Below are 14,430 nucleotides of genomic sequence, written 5' to 3' on the forward strand. Positions count from 1 at the left end.
TGCTCTACCTGCTCTAACCACTCTACTGTACCTGCTCTAACCGCTCTACTGTACCTGCTCTGCCTGCTCTAACCACTCTACTGTACCTGCTCTGCCTGCTCTAACCACTCTACCACTCTACTGCCTAAAAAGGTACTAATGCTTGTCGCTGGGTGGTACTCATACTTTCAACATGTACTTTCAAAAATGTGATTCTTGAAGAACAAAATCTCACTTTATTTCTGAGAGTGTACTCTGCTCTATATGCTCCCAAACTATTTTAATATTTAAGCAGAATTATTCAATAATGTTTTTGTTTTTCTTGTAACAGTTCTCTTCCTGGACCCGGTTCTGGATCATTCTTTCCGGCACAACACTGACATTCTACAGCTCGAAAGCACTGAGGGCATCAGAGAGGAAACATGTGAGTGTGTTATTCAGGCCCCAGCCCAGAGAGCTTTTCACTGTTACTCACCACTCCATCGATCGATTAAAGCAGATGATTACACAGTTCACTTACCTCAACAGACTAGCCCCCCAGGCCTGTGGCTGGAAAGCCCTGATTTATTTCATGAATTGTGTTTATTTTAATGTGCATTAAAATGGAAATGGAAAATGGAAAGTTTATCTAACAGGCTCCTCCCCGACAGTACAAATCCACGGCGTGTAAAAAGGTGTCCTTGCCTGGCTGGATGGTGGTGTTACCCGACGACCCACAGCGACCTGACATCTTCCAGCTGAGTGACCCTGAGAACGGTGAGCCGCAGGACTCCCGGTGGAATATAGCGATTTATCTCTATGTCCCAGCCTTGAAGTGAAGGGACAGGAATCATAGCTAATACTTGCTGTTCATATCGGCTTCAGAGGGTTAATGCGCACACTGGGTGGCACTGTTGCCCTTTTTACATATTGTGTACATTTCCCTTGCTATGTGGATTATAAGGGAGTTGTAGGTGCTGTAAAAACACTAAAAGTATCAAAATTCACAATCCCCAAAGAAATCCAGTGATGTATGTCTTTCCCTTATTTTTCCATGATATATTATATTTTTCTGCCCTTCATTAAATCTGACTGATAATGTTTGTTTTCTTCTCAACACTTTATAACTTTGTTATAGAAAATGATATTCTTTAGCATTATTATTATTATTATTATTGCTGTGATTCCCTGAAATGCATTCTGACTCAATTCTGACTTCCCTTACAATTTAACAATTCTTCCATCTGTATCAAGATATTCCACACTGCAAATACAATTATAGCCAATTATGAAAAACATGCAAAAAAGCATATGCAAAAAAAACTTGCAAATAATAATGTTAACTTTCATTCAGTGTTCCTTCTCTTGTGAATCATGTTCATACAGTCAATTAATTAACATTTTCAATGCTGTTTAATACATTTAACTAAATCTTGCATACATTTAGCTGAATATGTTATACATTACATATTTAACTAAATGATTTATACATTTTATTAAATGTTTAGCTAAATGATTTATACATTTTATTAAATGTTTAGCTAAATGTTTTATACATTCAGTGGAATATGTAGCTAAATTCTTCATATATTTAGATTTTAAATTTCATACGTTTTGTTATATTGAGCTAAATGTTTCATATAGTTAGCTAGATGTTGTATACATTTAGCTAAATATTTCAATATAATATTTAAATATTGTACAATGCTTATTGCACAATGTTGCACTATAGATACTTGTGTTGTTTGGTGTTCACTTTTGGTTGTACCCAATATGATCTCACTTAGGGCACCAAATGAACCGGTATGTTTTGTGCCTTTAGCTTTTAAGGTTTCTGTGGCAGGGTTCTCTTGGGAACTCCCCAAAAATCGAAAAACTCAGGCGTACTCGGAAAATCTCGGTTTAGTGAGATTTAATTATGCCGGCCTCCAAGACAACACAGTGTGAATATTTACAAAGAAAAAGTTCAAAAAAATGGAAAAACACAGAAAACAAAACACTCTATATACAAAAGTGTTTCCAAAGGAAAAAGGGCATTTACCCACTTGAGTTCTTCAGTAACTCACACTTATAGCCAACAATTTAAACGATGTTACCTTCTCAGTAACTGAGTCAAGACTCCCTTATAGGGGAACAGCAGCCCCTTTTAAACATATAGCCCCTCCCACTAGGCTTAATTATTCCTTAGAAAACAATTTCCTAATTTCCCCACAGAATAAAGCTTCTACCATTTATCAAATCAAGGATCAACTATATCCTCCTGAACAGTTCCCTTAAATCAAAATACATTATTTACCGTGCAAATTAACGTTACACAAAAATAAACATAATTGTACAGATCATGTGATCATGAGAGCACGCGTAAAGAGACTATTTAAACAATTAGAAAAGTTACGCCTCTGTTTCGCCAACCAAGCTCATGGAGAGGGAGCCGGTTGACGCATATGCCTTCAACAAACAGTAAGTCCCTTGTATTTGTGTGAATGTATGCGTAACTGAACATAGCACTGCCAAGTGTGCACCCTTGGTCGCGCTACTGAAACGGTGGAGAAAAGAGGGAATGATATTGAGGTTTAATTAACTACTTTGTGAGACCGGGAGGGAACGGGGAATGTGTGGTGTGTGTGTGTGTGTGCGGGTGCTGCCGGCATTCAGTGACAGCGCGGCTCCATCACATTGCGGTTTAATTAAATATTTTGTGAGACCGGGAAGGAACGGGGAATGTGTGTGTGTGTGCGCGTGCTGCCCGCATTCAGTGACACCGTGGCTCCGTCACATTTTCATACATTCATTCACACACTGGCTGTAGTACTGTGACTTTGCTAATGGCATATGGTGTGTGCGTGTTGCATATGCTTTTGCAGGTAACGTTTACAAGTTCCAGACGGGATCCAGGTTTTCTGCGATAATCTGGCACAAGAGCCTGGACGAAGCCTGCCGGAGCTGCAGGCCTCAGGTGTGTGGAACTGTGTTTTACCTTTGCTCATACAGGTAGGGCACCTGATAGGCCAGTTTGTTATGTGGGATTATGTGGCCAATCAGATGCAAGGGAGGAAAGCCTCCTTGCATATTCCAGTCCCCCTGCCATCATAGACACTGGCTCAGACTTGCTCGTGTATCAAGGTGGTCATACACAAAAGCCTGCCATTTCACTGATGGTTACAGAAGTGTCTTTGAGAGACCCGTTTTGGAGATGTAATATTTAACTTTTATATTTGTAATCATTTGCAACAGCTACCTCTTTTTTTGTGTTCGTCCAGAAATGTACTTTTAATGCGACTTGAAATGCTTTGTTAAAATCCTCTAAAATAATCAATCATCTATTTTTCTCAAAGATCAGGATCACTTGAGTTCAGGCTGCTTTGCACCAGCGATTTAAAGCTGATTCGTTCTCTTCTGCAAACTCAGTGTGATCCTGACCTGTCTGTTTGGTCAAAGTTTCTGTCTGTCGGCTTCTGCTACAAGTTCATCATCCAATAACCACATCACACATTGCTCTGCCTATAGGAAATGAATACATTTCATTGCCTACAGATCACGTCATTTGAGCATTGAACTTAGGCACCAGATGGACCAGATTCACAAGTTAAAGTCTGAATTAACTTCCTGAACTTATTGAAGCTTAGTTTCATCTCCCACTTTTTTTTAAATGCACTTCTTTTTCAATTTCTATTCTGGTGATCTCAATCCTCCAACGAGATTAGGGTTCAAATTAAGGGTGGAGTAAAGATTTAGGGCAAGGGTTAGTTTTTGCTTTTGGATTATCAAATCTTTTTATGGGATATGGTAACATTGTAGCCTTTGTAGCCATTGTTTTTCAGTGAAATACATTTTTCATAATAAATTACTTCAAACCAAAATGTATTTGATTGCATTGAGTGTGTTTTTCATCCAAACAATTTCATTCCAAAACTTTTTTCACATTTCGGATATAGTAAATATATATTGCCTTATATATTTAGTTTATTGTATGTGAAATACATTATTTTCATTACAAATGACTTCAGACATATGTCTTTGTATTTATTTTATTGATATTTAGATTGTGTTGCATTCGGACCCCTGACCCCCAGCACAGTTAAATTATTGTCTTTTTCCACTCTTCCAGATGCCGACCAACCTGATGTCATTTGAGTAGCTGTCCCCCCAGCCTGCTGCTGTATATTGTGCCAAACCCATTCACACAGGCGGATCAGGAGATTACTGAGAGGAGACGGGCAGAGGAATAGGAGCCACACCCAAGCTGCTGTTTGTGCTGCTGCCAGGGTGTGGGAAGGCCTGCTTCAGACTGCGAGGGGTGTAGATAGAGGCCAGGAAGGACAGGGGAATCCCAACCCAACACCATGATGGTGTGAACTCTATGGTCAGCGGTGTGACCAGAAGCTGGCTTCCTGTGAGGTTTACTTGATTAATTAAATTAATCACTTTCATGCACAAAAACAGACTGAAAACCAAGAAATGCTTTGGCACACCTGGAAATCTGATTATCCTGTCATACAACATAGCTACTTGTCTTCCATTTGATTTATTTCCTTTGTATTGATTGAAACATTTAGTGTGTCTACTGTATGAAAGTTTCTTTTCAGTTATTTGTTATTTGTAACTAACTGGTTCGATATATACATTTGCATAGCCTACTCTAGTTGTTCTGCAAACACCATGTTATGTATGTTGGAATTTGTAGCTGAGATGTAAACATGTTGCATTTTATGCAGTTGTAAACAGTAGCTTATTTCAGCTTTGTGTGACCCTTGGAATCATGTGTGAAGAATAAGGAGTAACTTAACTGTCACAATAAACCGGTTGAATTGCATTTGTACATGCAAAAGTCATCATTTTCTGTTGTGACGAGTGTTATGAAAAGTGGTTTGTATCTCATTTTTTTTCATTTTAGTCACGTGAAAGCTATATTTCCATTAGAGTTATGTTTGCAATGTCTCACTGATTCAAACCAGTCAGTCTGCCTTTCATTGGTTTCTACCAGCGACTAATAGCACTAATAGTATCTCCAGCCATGATGTACAGTATTGGGAGGCTTGGTTTCCTGACTCAGACTCACCAGATACACAACTCCAGTATCTGGAGACAGATATAATACAGAACAGCCATTGGATATGGCCCTCAGCCAATAGCAGGGGTGCACAACAAGTGCTAATCCCTTTTTGTGCCAACTTTCTGCTCTTTATTATTTAGTGAGCTTAATCATATCTTAACCTAACATACTGTGGGCATGCTGTGTTCAAGTGCAGTTCATGCTGTGAACCTGTGCAGTTTATATCGCTGTCAGAAAATGAGATCCAAGGTAATTGGTTGAAACAAAAACCAGCAGGACCGGAGGTATACACCCCTACCTAAAGTTTTTTCAGACGATGCCTGGAATTGGAATGTGTTCGCTTCAGCAGCAGGAATGAAGAACTTTGCAGGTTCCATTTTCCTGTTTTGTGAAGTCTTCCTCAGCTTGATTTCTGTAGATCACTCGGTGATATTTCCACAGCAGGCTTGGTGCAATTTAATATGAGAGTGTGTCTTCACCAACAATCATACAATCATATTAATTTAAGCCTCTTAGGGACAAGATAGGCATTTTGCCTGTACTCCCCAGTAAACTTCAGTCATTTATCAAGGAATTTTCCTTTAATTAAAACAATATTTTGTTACAGCTTTACATATCTTAGCTTTACGTCAGTGGTACTGTTGTATTGTTGCTTATACCAGTGGATTTTTTTAAACATATATATATATATAGTTTGTTTTACAACAATACTGTAAATATTGCTGAATTTCAATTTCTGAATACCCCTGTACACAATGTAGACATTTAATTTATTTGATATTTTTATTTTTGCAAAACATATTTCATATTGCAGCTATGTACTACTTTATGTATGGCAATCACTAAAGCTTGGAAAGATATTAAGTGCTATTGCATTATACAGAATCAGAGTAGTTGCATTTTGAACAGAGAATGTAGAATTGTGGAATAAGTGCGAAATTGACAGCTCATCTTTCTACTGAATTAAGACATTCATGATTTTGCCATGGTGTTTATATTTGCGATAATGCTACTTTATTTTATTGTTTGTTTGTTTTTAGTTTTTTTTTTACATTTGGCTGTGTTTTTCCCTGGGTCAGGTTTACTGAGCTAAAGGACATTGTATTTTTATGTTGCCACTGTTAATATTGATAACCAACCCCTCCCTGTCCATTCATTGGCCATTATATACTGTAATTAGCTGGGTTATTTATGTATGAAAGCATACAGTCCCAGTGGAGCACTGCATCGATTGCACAAGAATGTCAGCATAACAAACTATGTACAGAACACACCTGAGCCTCGTAATGAAGTGAGCAGTGCGGCTCTTCTACATTGAGCATATGGCTTGCAGCAGGAGTGTATAACAAGTGCCAATCCCTTTGGGTTTTGATGGCAGCCCCTGGTTATTTATTTAGACTATCATTCATTTGCTCCGTCATATTTCATAAAGCTATAAGCCGCAGCTAACGCCTGGAGTGTATTCTGCTTGGTGAAAACTACTGATGACAGCCAATTCTGAAAATACTTCATTCCTAATTCAGAGAATTGAGAAAATCAGGAATTAAAATAATGAAGGGTTCATGGGCATATGCAGTTGCACACATGCAACATGGCAAGCAAGTTCCTGTTGAAGTGTTAGTTTAATTACCTCTCATTTTCACTTTGTTAGTCAATTTCAGTGATTGCTGGCTAGAGTTTGATAGTTTGTCAGTATTTGAGCTTGGGAGGGGGGGTGGCTAGGGTTAGGCCTAGTGGTTAAGGTACATGACTGGGCCCCGCAAGGTTAGTGATTCGATCCATAGTGTAACCACAATAAGACCAAGTCTACTGTTTAGTCTAATCAACTGTAAGTTGCTTTGGATAAAAGCATCAGCCAAATAACTTATGGCTGAATCACTCCACAAATGTATGGAAGTGAAAACATTTTACTTTGCTTCAATATATCTCAAGATGGAATAATTATTTGATATATACAATGCCATAATGATTAGTTGAAAGTAAAACCAGCACATACTGCTGAACTAAAGTATATCCTAAACCAAGGGGATAATAGTGTGAGAAAACAGTGTTCAAATACAGCAATGTCAGTCAATCAATCAGTTATGATTGTATTCATTAGTTTCTGTAGGATTTTGTTACCTTGGAACTGTAATAATTTGCTCTATTTTTAATCATGTATTGACAAGTTTTTTGCAAATAAAAGCACATTTATATGCATACCTGGTGCATTTATTTATTTTATTTTTTTGGCTGCATAACGAAACAGTTGTAGTTGACCATTCAGTGCCTGCAGAGTGCAGCCAAAGCAATTTCACCATAATTGTGAAGGAATTAGATTTAAACGGTACAAATAAAGAAGAATCAAAGCCAGTAATATTAGCGATAAGGTAGAGACATATTCCATAAGCCAAGTCACAACCGGCCCCTCATGGACCATCCATGTCAAACCCTTTTCCTGTCTTGTCCTTGCAAAACACTTATATGTGACTTAGTCACAGCATTTTGGATACACATGGTAGACCACTTCAGAGGTTTTTTTCTTAACAACCCATTAAATTATGTAAAATGTAAAGCAGTGAAGCAGAACAGCAGTCATTTCCAATCAGAAGAAAACAAAGCAGATCTGTATGTAGAACAAAGGAAGCACAGAAGGAAACATTGGATTTTTGTAATTATTTTTGTTCTTAATTTAAGCATAATTCATTATTTTTCGTTAATATTCACCACTGACATGCTGATGTCAACAAGTATAAACTAATCAAACCCCACAGTCTCTTCTAAAACAAATACCATTCACAAATACAGTACTTCCTGTTGCAATAAGACAGAACTCCAGTTCCCGTATTACTGCATAATAACAGCAATAAAATAATCATGTAACAATCACAGTCATACAGTAAAGATGGCAAAGTCAGTTTCACGTTTCGGATGAGGGTGGCGCCCTCAGGTCCCCAGCACCTGGCTCAGGGTGCGGTAGACGTTTCGGATGAGGGTGGGCCCTCAGGTCCCCAGCACCTGGCTCAGGGTGCGGTAGACGTTTCGGATGAGGGTGGGCCCTCAGGTCCCCAGCACCTGGCTCAGGGTGCGGAAGACGTTTCGGATGAGGGTGGGCCCTCAGGTCCCCAGCACCTGGCTCAGGGTGCGGTTGACGTTTCGGATGAGGGTGGGCCCTCAGGTCCCCAGCACCTGGCTCAGGGTGCGGAAGACGTTTCGGATGAGGGGGGCGCTGTACTTCCACAGGCTGGTGTCCTGCAGCAGCTGGCTGTCCTTCGCGCTCATGTCGCGTGGTTTGCGGCAATGGTGCAGGTATGCCACGGACGGCGGCACATTCAAGGAGGTCCCCTTCAGCCAGAGCGTGTCGTGCACTGACGTCCACACCACCAAGCGCGGGTTCACCAGCAGCTTCCGCGCGTTGTGGCTTAATGGCTGGAACGGCTCCCGGTGCACGTGCCGCAGGATGTTCACGCCCGGCACGTGGGGCCAGATGTCCAGCCTCCCGTCATCCCCAAACACGGTGTTGCGAAACAAAGTGTCCTCGAACAAGAAGGTCACCACGCCTGGATGTGTGAACGAGAGGAAGTCCATCAGTTTGCCCCAGGTCTGGTGGAGGCGCGGGATGATGAGCTCGTCAATGTCCACCAGCACCACATAGGCACTGTCCACCATGTTGCGGTAGATGCAGTCATTGAGCGCCGCGATCTGGCCATGGTAGTGAAGGTCGCCAGGCCCCAGCGAGGGCTTCCAGCTGTTCGAGACCTTAAGATGGCGCCCAACATCCCAGGGCACGACTTCCAGCAGGCCTGTGGACGAGTAGTGATCCAGAACCTTCTGCAGCAGCGGCGGGCAGCTGCTCTTGTACACAAACACTTTGCCCGCCCCCAGCAGGCGGTACATCTCCAGTGACTGGACAAACTGTAGGACATTGCTATAGTTACCAAACAAGGTGGAGATGCACACCGAAAACTGCCGGGGAAAGGGGGCAGTGGAGTTCCGCGCGGTTTCATGAATCCAAAGGAATGACGTCGAAAGGTCTGGAAGTTCCCGGTCGGAGACGGACACCCGGAGGGCCAGCCCGGTGTCACTTTTCCACTGGCACAGGAAGTCCGTGGTGCCGTAGGCGAAGCCGAAGTGGTCGGAGTGGATCAGAACCGCGGCCGGCACAGAGAAGACCGAAGGGCCGGTGCAGATGTGACAGAAGAGCGGCGGCAGCCCGGTTCGGCGCGCGACGCCGATGACGCGCACAGTCCTCCGGCTGAAGCGCTCATCCCGGAACGCAGAGACGAGGAGGACGAGTCCACCGCACGCGGGCACCACGGTCTCTCCGTCCGGGGGGCCCTGGCACAGCAACCCCTTCTTCTCCAACGCCGGTTTGATGTTACCAGGCCAGCCGATGGCTTCAGGGAGAAGATGGCTCCAAAAGAGGCTGAAGAGGAGCCAGCTGGAGATGGAGGCCACTATTAACATGTGGAGCAGATAACGCAGACGCATGCTGCCCGGTCCCGGAGTTCACTTTCTCACTCCTAGAATCAGGAAAATATAAACGCAGCACATTGAGATCTACAAAAACAAGAAGGAAACACGGAAGTTAAAAACCACTGAAAACAAATGTACATAATAATAAAAAAACCAACATGCCTGCACAAGGAGTAGCTACACTTACACATACAAACCACACCTGGCTAAGTTTCCCCTTCCTCCTCGTGTCCTACAATTCTGGATAGAATAACTAAGATTTGAACAGTTAAGACACATGTCCCATTTATTAAATCATTCATGAATACAAAACTAATGTGAAATGTACATAAACACACGATGCAGACGTGCAGTGCGGAGCAGTATTGTCATGCTTTTGGAGGGGAAGCTATTTTCATTTAAAATGAAAATTAAATAAAATCATATTGTCCACTATACTGACTGACGTAAGTGTAAATAGTCATTTATCTTTTATTTTTTGGAGGTGTCATGTGGCAACTACAAAATATCAGGGGTGGAAGTAACAAAACTTAGGTGATAAGATTTTGGTATGAGGTATGAGGACTGCACAATGTCAATGTAAATGTAAATATTTAATTTGGCAATTAGGCTGACTTACTATTATCTGATTTACAATGTTGACATTCAACTATTGAGATGGCCAAAAATAAAGTTTGAAAATACAATTACATTTCTCAGTAATCCAGTAAAAAAAATAAAAAATAAAAAAAAGATACAGCCCCTAGCAGTCATAAGCAGTATCGGTTTACCGTTTAAAAAATGGGATGGTAACCGGTTGGTAAAACTGATGATCCCTACCTCACAGTTAAGACCACTTCCCCTCCTGTCAGCAAGATGACTCGAAATCCACAACCGACACGATGGGCTCTGTGTACGTGTGCCTTGTACAGAACTGTGACATCCCGCAGAATGAGGCACTTCCTTGGCAGCTTTGGAAAATGGATAGAATGAGGGAGTGGCCACTGGCATAATGGGTTCCAAAGGTGTGGCAAATTTAATTAATTCAGTTGCCACATAAATTATATTACAAAAAGAATAGAGATGCTAATATTGTGGCTAACATACTTGCTTCACTGAAATGCTTTGCGCCATTAAAGCCACCACACCACCTTTGACTTTTGGAAAACAGCATATGTTCTCCCTGTTAAGAGGCCATATACATTACACAGAAGTGTGGAGGACAGCACAGTCTGAACTGGTCACCTCACACAGAATGAGGAAGTGGCCACTTGGTTTACCCTCCACCACCACCAGCTTTTGATTTCTGCTGCAATTGTCTGACTACAAAATTACGACTTTAAGTTGAAGTAAATCAATGACATACATAGTCATATTCAAGTGAGTGATATTTTATCGATTAGCGGTATATGGCAACTACAAAATATCAGGCGGTGTGTGAACTCAATTGCCCTATATTTTAAGTAAAGCTATTAAACACTGATATCTTTATTACAATTCCAATTCCATGTTAATTACAAAAATAACGCGTGATTAAGGTTTCATTATAGTAGGACATGACATCATTTGCTGTCATTTTGCCAACAACAGTGTCAATTAAATCTATCAATAAGTGAGACCGGTGATATATATATATATATATATATATATATATATATATATATATATATATATATATATATATATATATTAAAGAGAAGATGGCAAAGATGTTCGACACACATTATTCAGTTAAATATGTTTTTTTTTTGTGTGTCCCCGGTATCTTGGGCAAGCAGTATGATTGATCTGGGTGCTGTGTGTTTTGGGGCCAGTTTGATCTATAACAGGGGAGTATTGGTACCCTTGTATTCTTCCAGAGGTGTCAGATGTTCCCCCTGTTGCTTATTTCATACTTTATTTAGGCATATGGGGATGGGATATGAGAGGGGGGGGGGGGGGTGGAGTAGCAAGTCTTCGTCTTCGTCTTCTTCCCTGAGTAGGCTATTACTGCTCTCCTCCCCCACGCCGCAGATTGAGGGGGGCCGGAGGGGGAGGGGGGGGGGGAGTGGCATAGGAGAGGGGAAGGGAGGGGGACACAAGTGATGGGGAGAGACACCAAACATAACAAGACATACGTTCAAGACAGTACAAAGACAACTACAACACTAAAGACTTGGCTGTAACAAGAGAAGAGGTTAGCATCAAGATGAACCAAATATTCACTAAAGTGGTATGTGTGTATACGCGCATGTAAGTGGGTGTGAGCAGGTTTGTCACTTCCTGTGGAACGTTGGTGGATGTGAGGGGCGCGACAGGGCGCGGCTGGCCTCGCCATCCACAACCGAAATCCACAACCGACACGATGGGCTCTGTGTACGTGTGCCTTGTACAGAACTGTGACATCCCGCAGAATGAGGAAGTGACCTTGGCAGCTTTGGAAAATGGATAGAATGAGGGAGTGGCCACTGGCATAATGGGTTCCAAAGGTGTGGCAAATTTAATTAATTCAGTTGCCACATAAATTATATTACAAAAAGAATAGAGATGCTAATATTGTGGCTAACATACTTGCTTCACTGAAATGCTTTGCGCCATTAAAGCCACCACACCACCTTTGACTTTTGGAAAACAGCATATGTTCTCCCTGTTAAGAGGCTATATACATTACACAGAAGTGTGGAGGACAGCACAGTCTGAACTGGTCACCTCACACAGAATGAGGAAGTGGCCACTTGGTTTACCCTCCACCACCACCAGCTTTTGATTTCTGCTGCAATTGTCTGACTACAAAATTACGACTTTAAGTTGAAGTAAATCAATGACATACATAGTCATATTCAAGTGAGTGATATTTTATCGATTAGCGGTATATGGCAACTACAAAATATCAGGCGGTGTGTGAACTCAATTGCCCTATATTTTAAGTAAAGCTATTAAACACTGATATCTTTATTACAATTCCAATTCCATGTTAATTACAAAAATAACGCGTGATTAAGGTTTCATTATAGTAGGACATGACATCATTTGCTGTCATTTTGCCAACAACAGTGTCAATTAAATCTATCAATAAGTGAGACCGGTGATTATATATATATATATATATATATATATATATATATATATATATATATATATATATATATATATTAAAGAGAAGATGGCAAAGATGTTCGACACACATTATTCAGTTAAATATGTTTTTTTTTTGTGTGTCCCCGGTATCTTGGGCAAGCAGTATGATTGATCTGGGTGCTGTGTGTTTTGGGGCCAGTTTGATCTATAACAGGGGAGTATTGGTACCCTTGTATTCTTCCAGAGGTGTCAGATGTTCCCCCTGTTGCTTATTTCATACTTTATTTAGGCATATGGGGATGGGATATGAGAGGGGGGGGGGGGGTGGAGTAGCAAGTCTTCGTCTTCGTCTTCTTCCCTGAGTAGGCTATTACTGCTCTCCTCCCCCACGCCGCAGATTGAGGGGGGCCGGAGGGGGAGGGGGGGGGGGAGTGGCATAGGAGAGGGGAAGGGAGGGGGACACAAGTGATGGGGAGAGACACCAAACATAACAAGACATACGTTCAAGACAGTACAAAGACAACTACAACACTAAAGACTTGGCTGTAACAAGAGAAGAGGTTAGCATCAAGATGAACCAAATATTCACTAAAGTGGTATGTGTGTATACGCGCATGTAAGTGGGTGTGAGCAGGTTTGTCACTTCCTGTGGAACGTTGGTGGATGTGAGGGGCGCGACAGGGCGCGGCTGGCCCCGCCATCCACAACCGAAATCCACAACCGACACGATGGGCTCTGTGTACGTGTGCCTTGTACAGAACTGTGACATCCCGCAGAATGAGGAAGTGACCTTGGCAGCTTTGGAAAATGGATAGAATGAGGGAGTGGCCACTGGCATAATGGGTTCCAAAGGTGTGGCAAATTTAATTAATTCAGTTGCCACATAAATTATATTACAAAAAGAATAGAGATGCTAATATTGTGGCTAACATACTTGCTTCACTGAAATGCTTTGCGCCATTAAAGCCACCACACCACCTTTGACTTTTGGAAAACAGCATATGTTCTCCCTGTTAAGAGGCTATATACATTACACAGAAGTGTGGAGGACAGCACAGTCTGAACTGGTCACCTCACACAGAATGAGGAAGTGGCCACTTGGTTTACCCTCCACCACCACCAGCTTTTGATTTCTGCTGCAATTGTCTGACTACAAAATTACGACTTTAAGTTGAAGTAAATCAATGACATACATAGTCATATTCAAGTGAGTGATATTTTATCGATTAGCGGTATATGGCAACTACAAAATATCAGGCGGTGTGTGAACTCAATTGCCCTATATTTTAAGTAAAGCTATTAAACACTGATATCTTTATTACAATTCCAATTCCATGTTAATTACAAAAATAACGCGTGATTAAGGTTTCATTATAGTAGGACATGACATCATTTGCTGTCATTTTGCCAACAACAGTGTCAATTAAATCTATCAATAAGTGAGACCGGTGATTATATATATATATATATATATATATATATATATATATATATATATATATATATATATTAAAGAGAAGATGGCAAAGATGTTCGACACACATTATTCAGTTAAATATGTTTTTTTTTTTTTGTGTCCCCGGTATCTTGGGCAAGCAGTATGATTGATCTGGGTGCCGTGTGTTTTGGGGCCAGTTTGATCTATAACAGGGGAGTATTGGTACCCTTGTATTCTTCCAGAGGTGTCAGATGTTCCCCCTGTTGCTTATTTCATACTTTATTTAGGCATATGGGGATGGGATATGAGAGGGGGGGGGGGGGGGGGGGGGGAGTAGCAAGTCTTCGTCTTCGTCTTCTTCCCTGAGTAGGCTATTACTGCTCTCCTCCCCCACGCCGCAGATTGAGGGGGGCCGGAGGGGGAGGGGGGGGGGGGAGTGGCATAGGAGAGGGGAAGGGAGGGGGACACAAGTGATGGGGAGAGACACCAA

The 14,430-nt window shown here is 41.5% G+C and overlaps 2 protein-coding genes across 4 annotated transcripts in view; one reads left to right on the forward strand and one right to left on the reverse strand.

Moving 5' to 3' along the window:
- LOC133142025 (ras-specific guanine nucleotide-releasing factor RalGPS1-like) overlaps positions 1-4,771 on the forward strand; it is a 131,234-nt gene extending 126,463 nt beyond the window's left edge. For all 3 annotated transcript variants that reach the window (XM_061262946.1, XM_061262945.1, XM_061262947.1), the window contains 4 exons: positions 311-403; positions 630-735; positions 2,823-2,914; positions 4,067-4,771. In XM_061262946.1, the coding sequence (XP_061118930.1) occupies positions 311-403; positions 630-735; positions 2,823-2,914; positions 4,067-4,096 (321 nt within the window). In that variant the 3' untranslated portion in view covers positions 4,097-4,771. The remainder of the gene's footprint in view (positions 1-310; positions 404-629; positions 736-2,822; positions 2,915-4,066) is intronic.
- Positions 4,772-8,109: 3,338 nt separating this feature from the next.
- Positions 8,110-9,481, reverse strand: LOC133141551 (uncharacterized). Its single transcript, XM_061262119.1, has one exon. The coding sequence runs from the start codon at positions 9,479-9,481 to the stop codon at positions 8,165-8,167; it is 1,317 nt and encodes a 438-aa protein (XP_061118103.1). The 3' UTR covers positions 8,110-8,164.
- Positions 9,482-14,430: the final 4,949 nt, after the last annotated feature.

Source organism: Conger conger, chromosome 12, assembly GCF_963514075.1.
Source record: "Conger conger chromosome 12, fConCon1.1, whole genome shotgun sequence".
Lineage (NCBI taxonomy): Eukaryota > Metazoa > Chordata > Actinopteri > Anguilliformes > Congridae > Conger > Conger conger.

Bases quoted from the DNA above. Each gene is read 5' to 3' on its own strand.
- LOC133141551 (XM_061262119.1), bottom strand. From the start codon at position 9,481: ATGCGTCTGCGTTATCTGCTCCACATGTTAATAGTGGCCTCCATCTCC.